This window comes from Neodiprion virginianus, chromosome 1 (genome assembly GCF_021901495.1).
Source record: "Neodiprion virginianus isolate iyNeoVirg1 chromosome 1, iyNeoVirg1.1, whole genome shotgun sequence".
NCBI lineage: Eukaryota > Metazoa > Arthropoda > Insecta > Hymenoptera > Diprionidae > Neodiprion > Neodiprion virginianus.
The window spans coordinates 6,824,273-6,845,433 of record NC_060877.1 but is presented as its reverse complement, the minus strand read 5'-3'; the positions used below and the strand labels follow the sequence as shown (position 1 = coordinate 6,845,433).

The 21,161-nt window shown below is 39.0% G+C and overlaps 1 protein-coding gene across 4 annotated transcripts in view; it reads right to left on the bottom strand.

The window, feature by feature from the left end:
• LOC124306258 (uncharacterized) overlaps positions 1-21,161 on the bottom strand; it is a 48,332-nt gene that overhangs the window by 7,694 nt on the left and 19,477 nt on the right. For 3 of the 4 annotated variants that reach the window (XM_046766754.1, XM_046766762.1, XM_046766773.1), the window contains one exon: positions 20,422-20,478. In XM_046766754.1, the coding sequence (XP_046622710.1) occupies positions 20,422-20,478 (57 nt within the window). Of the gene's footprint in view, positions 1-10,204; positions 10,281-20,421; positions 20,479-21,161 lie in introns of those variants that run through there. The other variant, XM_046766781.1, reaches the window with a different exon arrangement.

The window sequence follows — 21,161 nt, the reverse complement described above, 5'->3', positions numbered from 1 at the left end:
TGTGCGAAATAATTATGTTCGTAAATGGGAATTTTTCACGAAAACTTATCTTCTATATCCTGTAAGAGACACAATTCATCGTAATCTTCAATTGCACACAACTGAATAAACTTTTTTTATTAATGCCATAATTATCTTTTGAAACAGCGCTAAGATTGAGTCCTGTTGGGTAATGATCAGTAATTGGGTCCACAAGTTTCCCGGCAGAAACTTTTAAATTCCCCTTGTAGAAGATGTGATCTACGCATGTTCCTACATTTATCTTACTATTATTATCATATATAGCATATCCGCATATATTTATAATATGCATGTTATCGGTTGCCATGCTTCCGCGCATATTATTATAACAGTTTTTTTCTGAAAGGCATTACTCGGTGCTTCCAGTTTGATAGCATTTTTGTTATTTTTTTTTTTAATGTTTTTAATATTAGCTTGAAGAATTAATAATTCAGATTTAAAGAAGCTTTCGTCTTTACTTATTTCCTGAATATCATTAAAAGACAATTCATCAATACTTATGAAATCAATCAATTTTCATAAAATGATTATATATTATATATCAAAATTGTAAAGGAACAAAAGTATAATTGTTCCATTTTTGCAGTATAGTTAACGTATATTTGAGGGCTAAAAATTCAAAAAGGTTTTTTTTTTTGCGCTTGTATATTTTTCCATGCGGATATGCACGATAAACATGTTATACGTAGGTATAATACAAGAAAGCGAAGAAGAAGTGAAACCAAACGATCGGAATATAAAACGTTATTTGACATCAGGCATCCACGTTCTACGATAGGGAATAAATTCCAGACCAGCTTCTTGGTTGCAATCGATAAGCTTACAAGCTTTGACTTTTTTTTACGGTTCTACTGCTAGACTACGAAGAACCCTCGGTTATATTTCAAGTGGTAGATTTTATATGCATGAGAATTCTTATGATAAGTAATTGGAGAGAAATGAAATAGCACTCCAGCTGTTATTGCTAACATTGTTATTATCAGTTGCGTTAATTTGTTTGTGAATTTAAATGAAATTTATACATTCAGATTCTGTAGTTGTAATTTATCAGTTTTGCAAATAAATTTCCATACTTTCAGGTACGAAATGTATAATTGTAGTGATAATTATTATACCTAGTATAATAATTTGGCGTTGGCGTTTGAATTGTTATGTATTATTTTTCACGTATCAATCGCAGATGTAATTCTTGTCGCGTGTGAAAAAGAACGCGAACAATGCGGTCGATATACAATAGAATTTTTTTAAACCTCAAAATAAAATTTCGCGGTTCGAGGTGCGAATACCTACAAGTAACGAGTAAAATAAGCGTGTAATGAAAGCAAGCGAGCGAGTAAACGAGAAAAGGAACTGGAGCGAGGTTTTGAAAAGAAAAAAGGTTATTATCGGTTGAAAACTCGCCAAACAAGCAAACCAAACACCCCGGAGGCATAATCAACTTGCAAACGCTCAACATCAAAGGTCAGTCTTGTTTAACGTTCGTACTGTATAATTCAAAGAATAATGAATCTAAATTTTTATTGCTCAGCCGTGGCGTAATTTATTTCAATGGTCTCCCTTGAAATTCGAAACCGGTTTACGTGCCCTGCTAATTACTTTTCGAGAATCGGAACCAACAATCCACGGTTAAGAAAAAAATTAAATATTTATGATCTTTCGAATTGGGTGAAATAGAAAATTTCCTAGATCGGATCCAAGGAAGACAACTGTTTTTAATTTTCCATATTTTCGCACAGTTTGTTATCATGATTCATTCGTAACGTTGCGACAATAGTGTTAAGAATCGAATACAAATATCCGAAATGATTTCACTGAAATTGTTAAACAATAAATAACCGCGTAGGTTAAACTTATTTTACCCGAAAGGACACGATCAATATATAAATATTGTTCAGATGTTTCACCGTGAATGTGAAAAAAGAGTTTCGTCTTCGGTATACGAGGTTTTTTTTTAGCAACCTTATAATGTGTTCAATGCTTTTGCGTAACGGATTCAATTTTGTACGTATAAATAAAAATGAGAGAAGAAAAAGAAAAAAAAAAATAATCCAAACGATCGGTAAGGTGAGGTCTAAATTTGTTCAAACTTCCGAACATTGCGTTGGTCAAATTATTGAATCGGATCAAACAATTGATTCAGTCGAATGCAATTTCATTTCACGCTTAGTGAATTATATAAATCTGATTATTATAATGCTCCCTCGGTCACGCCAAATGAATGATCAAATTATACGTATATTAGATTAAAAACGATCTATGTGAGACCAGATGAGGCCAATATTTTTCCATTCGCATCCCCCCGAGTAATTCCAGCTTCCCAGCAAGTCTCGATGCACTCAAATACCTAGAATGAATTTAGAATGCAAACACATATACCGAGTCGCGAGAATACCGTAGAGTAACAAAGAGCCCCAATATTATTGCGCATTGATCAAGCTGCGTGAGTGATCCAGAAAACAATGACCGTATGGTGCGATATGAAATGGTCATCAAAGAGTGGGAAAGACGGGAATGCCATAAATTACTGGCAACTGTCAACTTTTGAATAAATACGCCAATCGTGGCCGGAAAATTCATGTTCATCGCTCAGCTCTCATCGGCGACGAATTTTTTGTGAATTTGTGAATATACCTTCTACACTCACTGTTATAAGATAGATTCATTAATATGTGCCAATTATGTTACTGTTGTCTGTAACCGAATCGATCAATCTTTTGTCAACAAATGCTTTTACTACAGATATTATTATAAAACACATTTGTATTGATCTGTAATTTAGAACTGTGTCCACTTTTTTTCAATCCCCTTTTTTCGACCCTCGGGTAAATAGTTCAGCGACCATATTCGCAGCGTTTCCTATACGTAGACGGAGTCAACTAATTAATATTGATGTTTCATCTTTCAAGAAGCGCTAGTACGTGACCCGGCATACCGAAGCTTTATTGAAACGTTATGTCAGAGTTTCAAATCATACACCTACAGCTGTGGATGTAAATTTTTACCACCCCAAAACTTGGCTCCATTCGTTTTGTATACGTGTATATATACCTACCTTGTACCCTTTGAAACGCGGGTTAAAAAGTTTCGATAGCAAATTTAAGAGACTGTAGCTTTATGCCAGCACGTATTAATTCCCCGAAGTTACTTCGGCAACTTTTAATTGGGTATCGATTATCGGGTCTTCCACGTGAAATCGAGTTGAAAAATCACGCGGGCTTGGTATTCATTCTTCTTCACAGACCTCGCGTAGGCAAATACTTCGTTACACTTTCAACCAATTATTACCATCGACTCTCTCCGAAGCCCCCAGACACGAATAATTTGGTGCCGGTCTGGTGCTTATCAATCATGCAATTTAAAATCAAGGTGAGTGTCCTTTGGTTGCTGAAAAATCGGATATCCCGCCCTCTTGTTCTCCGTTTTTCAATTATATACTCGAAACATTTTACTTGACATTGATGCTACGAATATTACATACAACTCTTCAGAAATATCACCGCAACTTATTTTTACCACAGCAATTCCCTGCAATGGCATTTAAGAGAGGTATAATAATAGTTGTTGACAACCCTGGAAGCGTTACACTTGTGCACATCTTCCGGGTGTTTGAATCGATGGTTGCCATACCTACATCGGTCTAATATTAGCAACGTCTCTCCAACATACGGAGAGTGCATTGATAACGTCGTGCAACTGTGCCTTATTGTTAGTCGGAATGCTCAGCGTTCAATAAGCTTGGGTTGGTTATGAGCCAAGAAAATTCACTGTTTGACAGCGGGGTGAGGTTAAAGTTCCGAATTTGAAAAGTTCCGAAGGCGCCTAATTCCGAATTATTTGATAGAGACACCTGAAGTAGAGAAATCAAACTTTGACGAAACTACAAAGTTCCGAATGGTCGGAAACCCGCCGGCTCAAAGTTCCGATATGCAAGATTCCGAAAATTCAAGTTACGATAGAGCAAAGTTCTCTGAACGAAAGTTTAATATCTTCACTTCAAGTTTCACCGGCAAAAAATTCGGAATTTGGCGCTTTCGGAGCTTTTAAAATTCGGAGTTTCAACCATACCCCTTGACCGCAATTATTTCCCACAGCGAGATACATTACAACGATAATCCGATCCAGGGATGACGGTTTCCCAAAGTGGAACAGTCCAGTTTCTAGTTCAAATATGGTTGGTATGTTTCCTCTGGAATGCGACAAGACTTTCGAGAACGCATAATAGGATTCGTTACAGTTATCCTTCGCAAGGGCAAACCGTGCAAGTGCATAATATCATACCGTACGCGTCTAGAGAATTTCCGTTTTCAGATATCGAGCAATTACTCTAACAACAGACTAGAATTTTCAATCCCTACCAAGAATTTATCTCCCTGCCTCCCTCTCGCCTCGATGAAAAATAAGTTCTTGGCATTATTCTTTTAACGATTATCAACCTGCCGCCGTCGCTCAATCATGAAGTTAACTGAACTGTTGATTATGAGCTGCTGGAAGAAAAGGAACGTCACTTTATATTCCCAGTAATGTCATCCAAAGTCGCGCTTGATCTACGCATTCGATCTAGATTTTCAAACTGATAATACAAGTATCGCAAAACAAACGAAAGTCCCAATATTGTGATATTTTAGCTAACAGAAGCTAAGTCTTCAACTGATTCTAACAAACGTGCTATTTTACTGCTTTTTAATCACCGGCGACGATCAATTCTGCAGATTGTATTATGAGACGCGTGATCGTATTCTCCGCGAAGAAACGGTTTCATGTTCTCCCCGATCTAAATATTGCCAAGCCAGCCGGTGTGCCTTGGCCATAAAGGGGGCCGATGATGATCGATAAGGTTCCCTATTGGCTCCTGCCGACCAGGCTAATATATTCGTGATTAAGCAGCGCCAATTATTTCCGGACCGATCGCAAATGATGATTGGGCCGTGGACTTGATTAGCCGTGCGAAACAAGAGAGTTAACGATTACGCCAGGACATTTAGCGAAGTTCGTTCGGAGGAGGATCTAATATAGGGGAAAATTACAGGCTTGAAGCATCGCACTTTTAACTGGCGAAAGGCAGGCCATTGACGGAAATTTCCTTTTATAATACATTCGAAGTTTCAGTAGTTTTGGAAAATGGATTCACGCATCTTGCACCGGAATTTTAAGGAGAAATGAATTCTGTAATAAGAATATCGACAGCTTGGTATAATTTTCGTCCATATGTACACACTTGCTTCATATAGAAATTCAGCGCGAGCCGATCATGATCAACTTCTCGCAGTGGAAGAAAATCGGGTTTTGCGGTAAAAAAATCTATTATACTTGAACCGAGCGATGAATTTTTTTCAACCTTGGTTTCCGAAAGTTTTCCAGATCACTGGTTTCGAATCTGAGGTCCAACTTGGAAAATTAAAAATGCCGGATCGAATATATGATTACCAAAAATTCTAACAACAGGGATTTCGGTCTCAGAATTTGGTATACAGTGGTCTTAGTGATCGGAAACGTTGAATCTGCCTTCGAACATTGGAACGAACTGATAATTCATCTTTTTCAACCAAAAAAAAAAAAAACTTTGAAAACAACAAAAATGCGACCTTAAACTCGATTTTTGTACTAGGTAGAAGCCGATTGGCGAGCTACGCCAATTTTCAAAAGTTGACTTCAGATTTGAAATCAGTGATCTCGAAAACTTTGGGGAACTAAGTTTCAAGAAAATTTATCTCCCGGTACGAGTTTAATAAATTTTTGACCGTATAACACGATATTCTTCCACTCCGGTGCGTCGGTAACATTTTTCGCTAGTTAGCTCTGAATAGCACGGCCAGGAAGCTGCAGGAGCAATAAGCCATCTGGCAATAAGCTTTGCCAAAGTCCGCCTTTGTCGATGTAGGTGTTACAGTATAGTCAGGTACACGCACAGAGTCAGAGTTTGCCGATGCTGCATGTGTTCGCCCGCACCCCGTTATAGGTATACCTGTATTCTATATTCCATAATAATGACGATACAGCTCTTGTATGCATTACTGCGTATGGCCATCGATTATTGGAGATTTGCGTGCTAAGCTCCGCGGGCTGTTTATTCAGTTGTCAGCCGGCTCTCACAATCAACCCCCCTTTCGCAATGTATCGCGAGATGAAATTGTTCTCTTCGTTCCTTCATTAATATTTACGCCAAGAGAAATACACTTTAACCGGGTCTCTTCTTCTCCTTCCTTTTCTTCTTCTTCTTCTTCTTCTCGTACGATGATAATTTTTTACACTGACGGGGAACGATACTTATCAGGTTTTAAAACGTCTCGGAATACAAGGATATTGCATTTATTATACAGCTATATTTATTATCGCAAGTTGCAGGTCATCGAGATAATTTTGATACTTAATCTTTCTACGGTTACGCGGCTTCCGGCCGCCTGAAATTTGTGGTTTTGAGCTTTCCTCTGTACATGCTGAAAGAAGAAGAACAAAAAAGTGAACATCGACCCGAAGTACGGTAGACAACTTTTCTCTGTATAACGATAAGGTAAAAGGTACTCGAGGCTTGCTTGTCGGATGCTACATTATACCGCCACACCTACCATTACACTAAATCTGTATAATACATTATTGAGCAACGATGCGAAAAGCCTAATTACCGTTATGAATATAATACTGTAAAATGATGCAGTGGAGCCGCGATTTCGTGAAACGTTGGTAAATGGGGGTTGAAAGGAGGAGCAAGAGTTTGGTGGTGGTGGCGGCGGCTTCTTCTTCTTCTTCTTCTTCTTCTTCTCATCCTTGACTTGCCTCAGTGGCGGTGTAAAGAGAAGGGCAAGGCGAGGGATCCAAAGTAAAATTGGGGTTCAAGAAATCGAGGTTCCACTGTAATTATATGAGCTGAAGGGGGAGGAGGGGGAAATTGGATTTGTAGCCCGGAGTCCGGATCGGCGAGTCGAGGATCCTCGGCTCCTCCGTATAGCCAGAGGGCGATATCCCGACCCTGCTGGGCTGAGATGATGCACGATAAGAGGGAAGCATCAGATTTCCTTCATATTATACCCCGACCTTGACTTCACCTTACAATTTATCAAGTTATATAATACGTAAAACTCGCACCTACACGACCAAGTTATACACACGTACGTATGCACGCGGTAAATTGGGAACAGGTGCTAATTACCGGGATATTATGTTATCGCCCTTTCTTACCAGCCCACTAAAAGATATAAACTATGAATCGCACCGACGTCACTGAAAGATTTTGCAAATGATACGACCGTGCCCAGTGTCGCGCTTTTGCTTTTTAACGAATTTTATTCGCGGGTAGAGAGAAATTTCTAACATTTCTCAGCTATTTTCGCCTACTTCCGTAAATGGAAAATATAATTCTGGCTGGGAAATGAAAATGAGTTGGCGTTACTCAGATTATTCTTTATGATTATGATCACTCGCAATATATTTTCTTGTAACCATAATATTTGCGATACTTTAATGTCGGTGCTGGAATAAATTTTTGTTAACGCTTTATGAAGACAGACAAAAAAAAAAACTGCGGACAACCGTAAGAATACTAAATAATTACTTGTACAAAATTTCTACCATTATCTAACAATATCGAAATCGTTATTGTTATTACACGCGTTTCTCTTCAATTTTCGATTATACAGTAACCACGTAATAAAAAAGACATTTTTCTATTCCGTAAGATTTTATGGCTTGAGATAAATTTTTTCATACCCCCCTCCTCCAATTTTGTGACAATTTTAATCTCGCGTGGAATCTTCCGCCGAGATTACGTTAGTCTAAAACTTGACGACGAGACAAACACCTCGATATTTCGTCCCCGTAAGTGTAGAACAATATTACGACGTGCGTGTTTTAATTCGCAGACGGAACTGCACGTTCCATTTTAGTTACCGAGATTTAAGGAGACGCGACGACTGTTGCAATTCCATTTCCTGCAACCGCCGGACGTAGAGTACAATATAAAGTACCGGAGCGGCTGTGCGGAGATTATAATGATATTACCTCGGGGTAAAGACGTACTGGTCCCTCGTTTTCTTCAGCCCCCCCCCACCCGGGGGTATTAAGCATCGCGAAGCTTTCAAGAGGGGATTTAAAGCCTTCCGATTCGGGAAAATAGTGAGAAGGTATATAAGCTATATATCACGTTCTACACGGTTCCGATGCGATCCGACGAACACTTTGTGTGCTTAACTGTGTGCAAAAAGCTCGCGTTAAAGCTGCGTTTCTTGAAACGATACCGTTCAGCCGTTTCTGTGATACTTCGGTCAATTCGACCTCCGTCCCATTTGGCGAACGGAGTAGAACGACACGCAGCTTGCACATTTGCATGCCACATTCATCCCGCCGGAGCATCATCGATTTTTGGTCGTGTTAGTCGCGGTTTTATAGCGTCGAATCTCTGTCGATCGAAGGATGAAATAAAATTGTCGAAACTCAGTCGTAGAGTCGGAAGAGCAAGCCTTGTGGATTTTGCGTAAAAATTGTGGGAATATAAAAAAAAGTTCATTCAAACGATTTGGAAATGCTTAATGGGTCGATTAAGTTTACCAAATTGGGTCTGGACAAACATCTGATTTCTGTTTTACCTTCAAAAGGCTGATAAATAACGTTTTTGTAATTGTAAAACGAAAAAGTAAACCGACGTCAGATTGACTCGAAAAAATTCTCTCCGTTTGAGATTGGATTATCCGATGTTATCCTCAAACCCGCTTTAGTTTCAAAGTTTGGTTTCCCTGGTAAACTCCTCCAAACTCGTGGCCCTGACGTTTGTATCAACTTTGTAACATTCCAAAGTTATTGCAGGGAGCACCTTTGTGCTCAAACCTATTCGATATTCAAGTTGGATTAGGATCTCGTTTGCCCGTTGGAACGTGAAAGTTAGGCGTGAAATATAAACCCCGTATCGCATCCGACTGATTGTCTTCAAGTGATTACATAAGCCGTACGCGTTAAAACTTTTTCGGAAACTAGATCGTCGTGTTTTTTCCTTGTACGATTGTGTTCATTTCTTATACAGACGGTGAGACGGCGGTTCTTGATTGAAACCGACAAACAATTACACCGAAGGTGTAATTTTCCTTCCTTCTTTTACTTCTCTTCGTCATCGCCAATAATCTTTTTCTTTTTTCACTCACGCGAACAAAGATATACAGCCTCGATAATACTCCGTAGGCTGAAGCTCCCCGAATCAATAAGACCTGCAGCGACAGATCGGTAATAAAAGTTACGTGACCACTTCTCGGAAAACTGTTTCGTTCCTAAATGATCACTGGATCACATTTCGACCAAGTGTGATTACACCTTGCGGCCAATTTACGCCTCAGTTATTCGACCCACTTCTTCGTGACAACCGATACGCAACTTTGTCTCTTTGACTTTGTATTTGATTAACTAAGTGTATCAGTTATTGATCCTCAGAAATCACCAAAAAGTAAATATGCAGTGTCTAACCCTCTAGCAACTGTCTTCGGTCATCGAGAAATTCACGATTTGTGCCGCCAAATTATAATTTCGGAATGTAAAAGGATCATTAACTGGTAAACGTACCTTCGTAACAGTTTTGTACAGGTTCGAAGCCTTCCGACCCTCAACGCACGATCACCATCTGGTTTAAGCACATCTGTGGGATTATTGGTACCTACTGCCCAGCTTAGAATCTAGCAAGGCGTATATCGATCGTTAGGGCTTTCCATGCCGATGGAGGTACGCTGTTACCTTGTACCTAGATAACATTACGGTAGACCCGCTTGCGTCTGTGTGATGCACGCAACGTCCATCCAGCTGTTCGGATAACGTTTATGCGCAGGGTTTAACGCTAGGGACGAACATACCGGTCCGCATTTTCGCACGTAAGCTCGAAAATTTCGGTCATTGTCATGCGTAAAAGCCCGCAATTAACCGGCGTGGACCACACGACTAGACCAGTTTCGTTGCCGAGGTAGTCGCAGCCTTCGGCTTACGATTAACTTGGCTTGGCTGATGAGAGACGTATTGATCTGTCGGAAAAATTGGCCAGGCGAAAGACTAACGGAGACAAGAGGAAACGTACCATAAGGGATGAATAGATGTGTCAGAAAGGATTCGAGAGTGTATTTGTCAGCCTGATATGAGGGGATGATGGAAGGAGGAACGGAGAGTGATAAAAGAACAAAGTAAATCAGGTATAATTAATAATTCGATTTGTTCTACATACGTGAAAATTATTTATGAGAATTCGAGAGGCTCAGATGCGATCGTAGAACATTTGGAGTAGGTGAAGGGTGTCGAATGGAAGGTGAGGATATTCAGCCATCAGGCAATCGACCGCAACGACATGATGGGGTGTGAAAATCGACGCATCAGGTTATTCGCGACGGACGCAAACGGCGTTTTTGCAGGATCCGAACTTCTTCTTTCGAACCAAGCACTTTATAGGACAAGCCAACTTACCGGGAGATCCCCGTTTCGTTACGAAAGATAAAACGTCGCGAGTAACGCGCCGCCGTCGAACAAGGTCAGTATCAACGTCTTCGAGTTTAACTAAAACGAAACGAAAGCGTCGCGACGTTCTTCAAATTGGAAAATAAAAAGCGCAGAAAAAATCTCAACTGTAACGTTTATTTCCTAATTCTCACCGATCTTGTCCTCACTATAAGCTTCATATATGGTGTTGTTTACTGGGAGAAGAATTCTGCGCTTTAATTTTTGAGCTTCTCGTATTCGCGAGTCCCGACCGAGAGCTGAGTTTCAACTGACGAACACCCGTCAAGGAATACCGTATATTTATGTGAATTTTGAAAGGCTTCGACACTCGTATCGTTACACTGTTTCCGTTTCCTCACCAGCTGTCTCTCGAAACGTTTATACGATGGTAATTTCTACTCGTGCCGTGGAATCCACGCACAATCTGGATCACAATTAACAGTGAGGTACAAACGCAATTGTGGTTATTGTTTATTGCAAACGAGTTTCTATGATCGGATGGTCTAGCTTTTAAGCAGAAGTTGAAATATGTCACGTTCCGCGTTACTCGATACACGACTGTTCTCTGGATTATGCATTGAAATTGCACGCGCGCTTCATTTATTGAATTAATTCGTCTCTGTTGAGCGCACTAGCTTTGCTGCGGATTTGATACGGTAATTAATTTTCTACCTCAAATGAAACGGACCCAGGGTTGAGAAAATATTAATTGAAAAATAATGCATTATCCATTACCAAAATAATGGATAACGCATCGAGACTAGGATTTGTAATTACTTAATGATTAATTGATTCGAATTGCAATAATCATTACCAAAGTAACGGGCCATCGTTATTGTAACAATGCATTCATGGATTCTCATTGAAATAATCATGACTGCGGTAATAGGTTTGGATAAATGATGACGCACGAAGTTAGTATTCATTGACGGGACTCTGATATTGCTGTATACGTTGGCAATTGGATAATATTATAACAAGTTTAAAATATGAAAAACTATTTTCATGTATTCGGTACGAAACTATATTCATTTATTAATTAAGCTCCGTAAGATTCGTGGTCCAAGGTGGAGCCAGTTAAACTCGACGTAAAATGTTCGATACCATGAATTTTCGAGCAAAATTTACTCAGCTTGTTTTTCAACTATTCATTCGGAGATTTCGTTTTCCGATTTTCGACATTTCGGTGAGTTAATTAGGTACGTTGTGAAAGAAACATGATATCCAATTCTCCAATAATTAACAGTATCTGAATCTATCAGTTCTATAAATTGAAAACTCGTCGGTGCATGATATTGCCGAATAAAATTGATTTCCAAATTGCTACTGTAACACTCGATCTGTGAGGGAAAATAATTGAATTGACCGGTGAAGTAATTCTATTAGCAAGTCGGTGACGAGTTGACGTGGGATCGTAAATTACAGGGACATTGGCTGAGCTGATGAAACTTATAAGCGTGAATGTTGCTCGATGTTGCAATATAGAGTGTACAAATTGCGAGGATTACGGAGGAAGATACATCGAGGAAGAGGATGGACGATTTTTCCAATCCATTATTACCAACACATGAAAAGTTTGATCGTTAATTGGTAAAATTGGTAAACTTTACGGTTTCAGACTTTAATTGCCGAGTTGTCGTGATCGAACATTAATGTTCAATGTTGCAGGTACAGTACGAACAACTTCATCTCCCAGTCTTGATATTCAGTTTGTTAAAATTGGTCACCCGAATCAGCCGCCGTTCAAACCCACAGTTTATTTAGAAGCAATACATGTCCATCTACCCTCCAGTAATCGGAAATTGTTGAAAGTCCTTTGCGAAAATTTTCACGATTTCCAACCCTCATATGTATTTTCGTAGTTTCTTCAAAAAGGACACATGTGTTTCTGGGCGTTGGGCAAGTTCTGTAATTGTCCACGACAATCGCACACATGTGTTGACCAATTACCGGATCATCTGGACAATCAGGGATTCGGGGAACGGTTACACATGCGCATAACACGGTCGAGGATCAACCAAATGTAGGTCAAATCCGGTCAAAGTGTTGTAATGACAGAAATATCACACACATACACGAATTTAAGGTTTCAAAGTATAACCGAAGTTCATAGTAGAGCTGAATTTAGTCGAAGCATTATTTCTTGCGGACGCAGAAATAAAATAAAATAAAAAAATAAAAACAACTCCGTTTTACGTTTAAATTTGGTCTACAATAGAATTATTGATGACTTTGAAGATATTTCAGTATAAAATCATTTCTAATATAAAAAATTCACATCGTTGTAACTATTTTGATGAATTGGGTCTAATTTTGATCGTAAATGAAATCTCTAAAAATTCATCAAAGTAGTATTTTTTATTTGGCCTCTCGGTTGATCGAAAGAACATGATTATTGAAATGATTTTGAGTGATGAATATTAAACCAATGCCTTGATAAAAAATACTCCATGGTTGTTCAAAATCAAATTTTGTAGATATGTAGAGAATTCATTAATGGAAAAATAATCCCAGTTTAAAATCGGTGAAACGGTGTGATTTTTTCATTGCTGAAATGATTCGATAACAGGATCACTGAAACTGTTAACTCAACTTATTGGCTGCTTCAAAATTGTCATCAATAATCGTGCTATTGTAGCTGAAATGCATGGTTTTACATTTTTTTCCACGTCAAGGGAACGTTGTCTTGACTAAATTCATCTCGACTAACTTCTTTCGTACTTTATAATCTTCCTTATGTTAAGCTTGAATTGTTCGTTCTGATCCGCCATTGATCGCGTTTCGCAAATTCCATGCTCGCAGCGTGTAAATTCTTCTCAACTTGTACAAGGAATTGATAATGGGAATGGCGTCGCGGGTCGAAAAATAACGCTAGATATAACTCGAGTGATTGGTGTGAAAGTAATGAAGATTGGCCGGAAGTTTGCCGAACGATGGGCGCGGCCGTACTTACAATTAGTTAGTTCGCCATCGCATCGTGCAACTCTCCAGCAGCGTGTAACATAGAGTTCAATTAAGCCTTCGGGGTTCCTTTTAGCTTCCACTAGGACTAAGCCGCTTCCCTTCGTCGGCAAAACAACAACCGCCGACTCAATCTACCAACGATAACAACCTTCTCAACTAATTGCGGCAATTCCACTATGCAAATACATATTTGACATACTTTCGGTATTTAGCGAAGAATTCGAGGGTGAAATGATGTTTTCCAAACTCCAAGGAGTGGAATTTATTTAATTTCACGTCTAAATCGACGCCAATTAACGGCGAAAGAATTTTAACGTAGGAAGAAAAGAACAATTTGTCTGTGTGTAATTAAATCTTTAATTTTTTAGGTCTCGAAATTTTTTGAAAATCGAACATTTGTTTTAACGAAGAGCGAAAATTTGGACGAAAAAATTGTAGCGACTCGGTTGTAGGGATTAGGAAGAATTTAATCTCAGCACATCTGAAACAGTTGATAGGGTCCGCTATTGAATACTCGGAGATCCTGTAAAGAATCGAAATCAAATCAACTTCATGAAATCACGGATTCACAATCGGCAATAAAATTGTAACTCGTTCATTTACATATGCTGTATAAATGTTGACAAAATACCAATGATTAATAAATTGAAATAAGTTTGAATATAAACCGATTATTTTATTATTTATTTAAGGAATGATGCCAACATTTTTCAAAAAATCAAAACGTATTAATAGTTCTAAAAAAAAATCATTCTGATCCACAAAAATGTACTCCACTCCCGTCAAAACTTTGAAAATGAATGAAATAAATTGAGTATAATTACCGCAGAGTGAAAATGAAAATAATCGTTACAGCCAGTTGTTGATTATAAACGAGGCGTAATTATTCCGCCCTTTGGCGTTATTGGAACGAAAAAATTCCACGTTCCAAACCTTTGTGTTTCCGAAACTTGAAAACGTGAACGTCGGTTTGTCGTCGTCCCCGTTATTCGAACGATCGAATCGTTTTGAATCAAGTTGAACGAAAACATTTCAATTTCAAATACCGCAGAGTCGCGTTAGCGTTGAAATTTCGAAACGAGAGGGAATCCGGGTATAATTTTTCGGGTATTCGGATCTGACGGTATTTTCATCCCTGCAGAAGCCCGAGCAAGGGGAGTGACGGCCAATTTTATTATCATCCCTGGACTTGATGCAATCTCATAGCTTTTTTCTCCCCTTATTTTATTTTCTCCTCTTTTTCCCTCATCCTCGGAAGATATACTGCACACGTGATTTCTGTTTATCATCATTTTTTCCGGCAATGTGTTATTTTCTTGTACATCCTATACAAGTGTTATATACGTATAACGTTTAAATTGAAAATGAATTTTATCCAGCCTAGTTCGTTTATGATTTAAAAAAATCTAGTTATCCATCTTGCTTATTCCTATTTGCAAACCTATAAAAATAATACATAAAAATACGTCAAAATTTCAGCAACAAATAAGCGAATAACGTATAATTACTGCTACTTTGTAAAAAAGTCATTCATATTACATTTTTAACCCAGTATCTTAGATTCGTGATGGTAGTAAAATGAACAAATCATTCGCTTTTTTCGATTACAGTCTTATAACCTCAGAGTGATCAAATATTATTACGCAGATCAGATTTAGATGTCCTTCTGCAGTTTGTCACCGAAACGTTTTACTTCCCTATATAATGTTACACGATTCAAGCATTTTAGAAAGTAAAAACGGCTAAATTAAATCGCTATCACAGCTCCAGGTTACGTTAATAAAACCGTTTCTATTCCGGATATTGGAGTTCAGCCGAAATAGCTTCGCTCACTTGGTTTGCACTTCCCCTCATTCGCGCCCTTAGAGAATATTGCAAAGTACGTGGTATAAATTTCTCAATCCTCAACTCTAGAACGAGCAACTCGGCGAAGAAATTGCAGTTCGTCGTACGGTTGGATCCTATTCAGAGAAAATATCGCGCTAGTGTTCATTTGTTGTTTATTCGGTAGATTGCGATTGCCCGCCAAAGGATAAATCGTGAAAAATTGAGGGAGCTTTAGTCACGTGAACCCCTCTGCAAATTGGAACGTTGGGGGAATTATGTACCGGTTGTATTTTAAAACGAAACGAAGTACCGTTTCATCGAGTGAATATCAGTTGGTGTTTTTTTTTTTTTTTTTGTGATTTTATACAACTGTTTTTGTAATCACAGCGAGACACACATATGCGTATCGATTTTCATTTACGACCGTTGTTGCTCGAAATAATTCGCAATATAATTCGATAGCAAATGATTTCTGCTACAGCAGCATATGATTACCTACGTGTAAATCCCACCGGCAAACACTGATTTATGCGGAACAATGCACAGCTGATTATTTGTTGGTGTATGACCCACTTCTCAGCTCGATTCATTTTATGAATAAGCAAGCGTTTCAAAGCTTGCACAACTTCGATTAAACACTGTTGTGACAGCTACTTTAACCCTTCAAGGCTTTCAATGGCGAATTTAAATCTCCAGCAATTTTCCGTGTTATTGCAATTTTTCTACAGCTGTAAAAAATAAAATCGCACAAATTTTTTTCTTCCGTATTCTTCTCACTACAATTTTCTGCGCAGTTTTGATACATACATTATATGTATATATGTAAAAAAAAACCAACTTTGCAGTTCGTCATAGACAATATTGGTTCTTTTTCTTGCCTCTCTCATTCTCCTCTGTCAAATTGATACGAATCAAGTCTGTATTGAACTGTCAGTCGATAGAGATACGCCGTTTTTTTCCCTCTCTGGAACCGTCAAATGTAACCTGACGAGAGGACAAGAGACCCTAGAAATTATATTTGCGGAGAATGTTCTTTTCTCGCGAAATTTAAAAAGGGCTCAGGTGCCGCGGGGCTGTAATAACGTCTATTTTCCACCCTTCTCAGCGAGCTTTGACAGATGTTGAAAGAACGATCACATTTCGGTATTGGAAACATTGCCACCACATTGTCAATGATCCTTCAATTTCCAAGCTTTATTATCACGTCGTGTACATCCGTTCAAATATTGTAGATTATCGCGAAGCAGGTCTTCCACTCTTGGCCGGAAGATAATTATCCACGAGTAAAAAATTATCCGGAAGCTTATGTAATTCATTGCAGTAAAAGTGTTTTATAATTAATCTTCGCTCCTGAACAATTAGGGAAGCCGAATAATTTAATCTCGTAATTAATCTTGCTCCTGCTGCTGCTGCTGCTGCTGCTGCTGCAGTATTTCGGAAATATAAAGCACGTTCGCTTCGGTGTGATTCCTCGGTGAGTAAATCCCTCTTACCAACCAAAATTCATTGTCAAATACCAAAATCATTCGCCCGATATTGTAAAGTACGGTTTACGGTAAACGGTCAAAATTGAATCGTTTAAAATTTCTTGTTAGTAATAGTTTAATTTTGAATATAATTTCACCCTTTTTTCATCCCTTAATGTCGATTTGGGCGATGAAACAGTGATACATAGAATTTAATCGCGACCTGTTATCGGCTCTGAAGTTGATAATGATTTTAAACTGATATAGAAAAATGAGTTTCCACGACACCATGTAATCTCTTGGTCAATGTTCCCGAGTAAAGCGATCCATCATCGCCAAAATCGCAACGCATCCAGCTCTGTTTGTACAAGAAATCGCACCCCAATTCCTTTGGAATTCTTACCCTCGTTATAAGCGGGGATCCGTCCGAGAAAATTGGGCGTTAGATCGAAGGATAGATCCTTCGCCTTGTTATTTCACGCTCTTAATTCTGGATTCGAGGAAAAGTTCGAGCTGATGTTTATTCATTAGAACTCCGCAGCTTTAAGCTCAAAGGCATTTAATTAGCAAATGGGCTTGGCTGGCTTTGATGCAACTACTTAACTGTTCTTGCTAGGACGGCGTTCCGAGTATCCTCGATTCCCACGGATGACAATTCACCTTCGCTTGACATTGAATCGAAAAATCGAAATGAAAAAAGCTCGGCTTTGTTACCTTGACGTGAACCGAGACTGCTAGAGGGGCGAAAGCTCTGCAGCATCCCCCGTGCAATATCACGCATCACTGCGCTGTAACGAGCCAGTGACGTCAGATCTTACGCAAACCCGACTTGCTTACAGACCAAAATACTAGAAGCATCCGAAAAAGTCGAATTATTGAAAACGGTGCGAGTTTCGAACTAGAAAATTCACATCCACAATTTTGTAAAATAGAAACTCTGTTGCGATTCAACCTTCTTTATCCCTCGTCAGTTATGTCATTAAAGTTGAGCAATCTGAACAAAAAATAAAATTCTGAAACTAAAGAATTTTGACTGAGCAATGTGCTTTTTTAATAATATCAAATCAATCAATCAATTAATTATATTACTTTATTGAACTACAGAATTTTTATCTCTTCGTCAAGTGTTATATGCGGTGAGATTTTTCAAACAAAGTTAAACGTGAACGCGTTTGGATTCTGATTTTTATTAGTCCGATATTATTTACTGTTGGTTTTTCAAATATTTAAGCTTTAGAGGTACGCAATTTCCGATTAAGCTTGAGATGTTACAGGAACAGCGAATTCCGTGATTTAAAATGATTTGGAATATCCGATTATAAAAATAAAAATAATCCCCCCTCTCTCCTCCCCCACAAGGAGATCCGTTAATCTCGGGGTTATCACTTTCACTTCGATTTACAGCTGCCTCTTAGACATTTTTTACTCTCTAATAATGTATATATATATATATATATATATATATATATATATATATATTCGTTGCACGTGACAAAAAAATTTATGAGGCCTTTACGATGGCAGGACGAGGATTAGGATCATTCGGGGACAAAACCGCCCGAAGCTCCTGGATATAAATCTAGATCCTGGATTGAACAAGGATCGTAAAGAGCGGACAATTCCAGACTGGCTGATCTCGATGAAGAGTCGGTTGGATAAACATTGTTATTGTCACAGTAAGCAGAGTTTCATTTGCTGTTATATCGACGCGCTCGAATCAAACCGGCAGTTTTTTCCGTCTTCTTTCGCTCGCGGTTTGACATAAACTGATTTTTTTCAATTTTCCATTTTTCATGAAATATTGCTATTTTTCAGATACACAACTCGCGGTATAGAAAGGCCTTGAATAATAATTAAAAGTCGAGGCTCTTGGTATATTCTTTTCCACATTAATTAGTTACTCGAATTTCCCTGTGTATAATAATTAAATACCGGGAGGGGTTTATTGCGTGATTATCTACACGCGGCAGGGCTTCCCCAGTTCTTAATGACGCTTTTTTTTTCTCTTCCACACCATATACCCTTGTTAAGCCTTGTCTTTTTCCTTGCTCTCTCTCTTTCGCCTCGACCAGCTCGCCGAAATTCTTCTCCGTCAATTTACGAGGTCCATTAATTCGGAACCCTCCCGCGAGTACTAATCCGGAGAAAAATCGGACAGTGGTGTATATTTTCGTATCAAATGAAAACCATGCACCCACGTAGAATGAGAATTGGTGCTTTATCCGGTTCGTGATAGCGAAGGAGATATATATATATACATATATGTATACACACGGAGAAAGAGAAGGCGAGAAACGGCGCGAAAAAATGACTGCAAAAAATATCAAGAGAAAAGTAGAAAGTGAAAAGCGGGAAGCGTATGCGAAGAAAAAAGACGAGAGACTAGCAGAGAAAAGAAACTTTAACAATGAAGTAGACGCGACGACGACGACGCCGGTTTTCAAAAGAGCGAAACGACGCTAATGCCTGTAACGACGCCGGAGCCCCAGATGCGCTAAAAAGTTATGCCATCAGCGTGCAAAGTCTTGCGCGGTTGTTGCTTTTTTTTTCTTTACATCAACGTACGCCTTGCTTATGTACAACACGGTATGTACCTAGCTGGAAAGTCAATGTCGCACAAATGGTGGAGCGGAAAGAATTCTGGCGATGGAAAGTTTAGTACACATACGCAGAGAGGGAGAGAGAGAGAGAGAGAGAAAGCGAATTATTTACATTCGAGCAAAAGGATAGGGGGAAAAAAAGGACCGAGGAAAATTGAAAATTGTTCAAATATTTGCGAGTTGTGGCTCGATCATTCTTGCGTAATGCAAGCCGATTTGTAGGCTTGCAAGCACTTGGGGGAAAACGCCCCGAGGACGTTCCTCGGACGCTTGCGCCTATTTCGGCCAACTCGTTAGGACCATTACTCTGCAATATCTTGTTATACCAGCCGCAAGGGATGGAACGAGTTTTCCAGGTCGAACGCTGGGTAAACCACATAATTGAAACGCTGAGGAAGGAGATTATCAAACCGGGAGTTTGAAAAATTTTAAACAGCTATTTGCAGGTCTCGCCCTTTTGATTTTTCCGAAGTATTCGTCCTCGACGCGGTACACGTGTAATTTCAATCGATCGGGCCTGATGGAAAATTCCAATAACAAGACCTTAAAGAGCGAATGAAAAGTTGGCAAGACGTTCACGAGAGCAATTAAGCTCGATTCTTCGACTGGTTCGTATCACAAAGCAGATTAGGCAAGGACATGAGTCATCGGTCGAGCTTGATTGGTAGGACCGTCACAGGGACGGGGGGTTGAAGTTCCAAATTTGAAATGTTCCGAAAGCGCCTGATTTCGAATTATTTTGTGGCAAAACTTAAAGTAAATACACTAAACTTTTATCAAAGAAAAAAGTTTCGAATGGCCGGAAACCCAACGCCTCAAAGTTCCGAAACGCAAGATTTCGAAAATTCAAGTTACGATACAGCAAAGTTCCGACAGAGCAAAATAGCGCTGTCGTAACTTTTCAAATTCGGAATTTCAACCCCGCCCCTAGATGGGTGTCCATAACACGCAGCATACATATTTGCAAGCACTTGTGACTAAAAAACTGACACATTATACGTATAGTATAGATTCGAGCGATGAGAGTACGAGATACGAGATACTCTTCTTATATCTATCGGTACAAATGACACGCAAGCAAAGAAGCTTACCTTTCGTCCGGAGGACAAATTGGCTGAGGGTATATACTTGAGCAGCCGAGAGCCAATCTGAAATTGATAGAATACAGAATTTGAGTTTATGTATAAAAGAAAATGGAAATCGGGAAAGTATGTTACGTGAATTTTGAACTTTTTATTCATCGTGCAGCCTCTCGGAGAGACAGAAAGATAACCGCATAGGGAGAAAAGTGTACGAAAACCACCGCATAACGTAGGTGTGCCGAGTATATTTTATTCACCCCGCGTGAAAAACTTCTTTCACAAGTCGAAAATTCCAACACTTTTCTAAGCATAGGTAGGTAGACGCTGGATAAAATCGCCGGTAGCGAAGTATCCATCGTTACATCCTCGTGCGATTTACGAATTTTACCGAGACGTTTATGCAGCGAGCGCTTTTCCACTCGACTGTAATATCGTTATACCGCAATGTAAGTATAAAATACGCCTCAGGGTTGAACGATGTCGTTTATATTTTTACTCCGCGAGTTTAAAAACTCCATCAAAGACGACGGGAATTCGAAATCCAATTTTCCGGGAGAATAACAGCTGAAACACAGGCATGGAAGAGAAAATAATCATCTTTGGATACGAGGATCTTTTCGGAGGTAAGACGAAGCGGTTTTTTTTTTCCCTCCGTATTTTTCACCGACCTTGCGCTTTACTTTCGGATGCGATATACGGTTGATTCAAAGCCTCTTACCTTGTACCTTATCTTACTTAATGCGCAGTCC